General features: G+C 61.8%; 2 protein-coding genes across 2 annotated transcripts; both read left to right on the top strand.

Annotated features, from left to right (window-relative positions):
- Positions 1–4: 4 nt before the first annotated feature.
- LOC120860009 (succinate dehydrogenase iron-sulfur subunit-like) lies at positions 5–502 on the top strand (the record flags this gene model as incomplete). The annotated part of the gene is made up of 1 exon (XM_040235875.1): positions 5–502. A coding segment is annotated over one exon (498 nt), but the record flags the coding sequence as incomplete, so codon positions are not given.
- A 249-nt stretch (positions 503–751) lies between these two features.
- LOC120860010 (2-oxoglutarate dehydrogenase E1 component-like) lies at positions 752–2,219 on the top strand (the record flags this gene model as incomplete). Its single annotated transcript, XM_040235876.1, has 1 exon — positions 752–2,219. A coding segment is annotated over exon 1 (1,468 nt), but the record flags the coding sequence as incomplete, so codon positions are not given.
- Positions 2,220–2,233: the final 14 nt, after the last annotated feature.

Here is a 2,233-nt window from a genome sequence, read left to right as displayed (position 1 = left end):
CGGCCTGGCCTGCATCACCCCGCTGTCCGCGGCCGGGCTGAAGGGTGGCAAGCTGGTGATTCGTCCGCTGCCGGGGCTGCCGGTCATTCGTGACCTGGTCGTCGACATGAGCATCTTCTACAAGCAGTACGAGAAGGTGCAGCCGTTCCTGCAGAACGATACGCCGGCTCCGGCCATCGAGCGTCTGCAGTCGCCGGAAGAGCGCGAGAAGCTCGACGGTCTGTACGAGTGCATCCTGTGCGCGTGCTGCTCGACCAGCTGCCCGTCGTTCTGGTGGAACCCGGACAAGTTCCTCGGTCCCGCCGCGTTGCTGCAGGCCTACCGTTTCCTGGCCGACAGCCGCGACACCAAGACTGCCGAGCGTCTGGCTTCGCTGGACGATCCGTTCAGCGTGTTCCGCTGCCGCGGCATCATGAACTGCGTGAACGTATGCCCCAAGGGTCTGAACCCGACGAAGGCCATCGGTCATGTGCGTAACATGCTGCTGCAGAGCGGTACCTGATTCGCAAGTTGCTGTACCTGTAACACCTGCATACCGGCTTCGGCCGGTATTGCAGCAAAAGCCAGAGCCGCAGCCCACAAAGCCGCGGCTCATACTCGAAAAATATGACGACCAGCAGGGGCATCCGGGCTGGTACCCGGACTATCTGCGGGAACCCAAGTGGCTTTATCCGAGTCGCAGCAAGATGACTTTGATTGGAGCCATGCGGTATTCACGCCGGTGGTGTCCCCTTACCGAGGGTGACCAAGCATGCAAGAAAGCGTGATGCAGCGCATGTGGGACAGTGCCCACCTATCCGGTGGCAACGCTGCCTACGTGGTAGAGCTCTTCGAGCTCTACCTGCACGATCCCAACGCTGTGCCAGAAGAGTGGCGCACTTACTTCCAGAAGTTGCCGACCGACGGCAGCGCTGCAACGGACGTATCGCATTCGACCATTCGCGATCATTTCGTCCTGCTCGCCAAGAATTCGCGTCGCGCCCAGCCGGTTTCCGCCGGGGCCGTCAGCAGCGAGCACGAAAAGAAGCAGGTGGAAGTTCTGCGCCTGATCCAGGCTTACCGCATGCGTGGCCATCAGGCCGCCCAGCTCGACCCTCTGGGTCTGTGGGTGCGCACTGCGCCGTCTGACCTGTCGATCAATCACTATGGCCTGACCGACGCGGATCTGGATACCACCTTCCGCACCGGCGAGCTGTACATTGGCAAGGAAGAGGCAACGCTACGCGAAATCCGCGATGCGCTGCAGCAGACATATTGTCGCACCATCGGTGCCGAGTTCACCCACATCGTCGATTCCGGTCAGCGCAACTGGTTCGCCCAGCGTCTGGAAAGCGTACGTGGCCGTCCGCAGTTCTCTGCCGAAGTGCAGGCGCACGTGCTCGAGCGCGTCACCGCTGCCGAAGGCCTGGAGAAGTATCTGGGCACCAAGTACCCGGGCACCAAGCGTTTCGGCCTGGAAGGCGGCGAAAGCCTGATCCCGCTGCTGGACGAAATCATCCAGCGTTCGGGTTCCTACGGCACCAAGGAAATCGTCATCGGCATGGCTCACCGTGGCCGCCTGAACGTCCTGGTCAACACCTTCGGCAAGAACCCGCGCGACCTGTTCGACGAGTTCGAAGGCAAGAAGACCGAGGGGCTGTCCTCCGGTGACGTGAAGTACCACCAGGGCTTCTCCTCCAACGTCATGACTCCCGGTGGCGAAGTGCACCTGGCGCTGGCGTTCAACCCTTCTCACCTGGAGATCGTTTCTCCGGTGGTCGAGGGTTCGGTGCGTGCCCGTCAGGATCGTCGTAACGACGCCAGTGGCGACAAGGTGCTGCCGATCTCCATCCACGGTGACGCGGCGTTCGCCGGTCAGGGTGTGGTCATGGAAACCTTCCAGATGTCGCAGACTCGCGGCTACAAGACTGGCGGCACCATCCACATCGTGATCAACAACCAGGTTGGCTTCACCACCAGCCGTCCGGAAGATGCGCGTTCCACCGAGTACGCCACCGACGTCGCCAAGATGATCCAGGCGCCGATCTTCCACGTGAATGGCGATGATCCGGAAGCCGTGCTGTTCGTCACCCAGCTGGCTGTCGACTACCGCATGCAGTACAAGCGCGACGTGGTCATCGACCTGGTCTGCTACCGCCGTCGCGGTCACAACGAGGCCGATGAGCCGAACGGCACCCAGCCGCTGATGTACCAGCAGATCGCCAAGCAGCGCACTACCCGTGAGCTGTATGCC

This window comes from Oryx dammah, unplaced genomic scaffold, assembly GCF_014754425.2.
Source record: "Oryx dammah isolate SB20612 unplaced genomic scaffold, SCBI_Odam_1.1 HiC_scaffold_5917, whole genome shotgun sequence".
Lineage (NCBI taxonomy): Eukaryota > Metazoa > Chordata > Mammalia > Artiodactyla > Bovidae > Oryx > Oryx dammah.
Note: the sequence above shows the minus strand (reverse complement) of the source record. Positions and strands in the feature narration are given on the sequence as shown.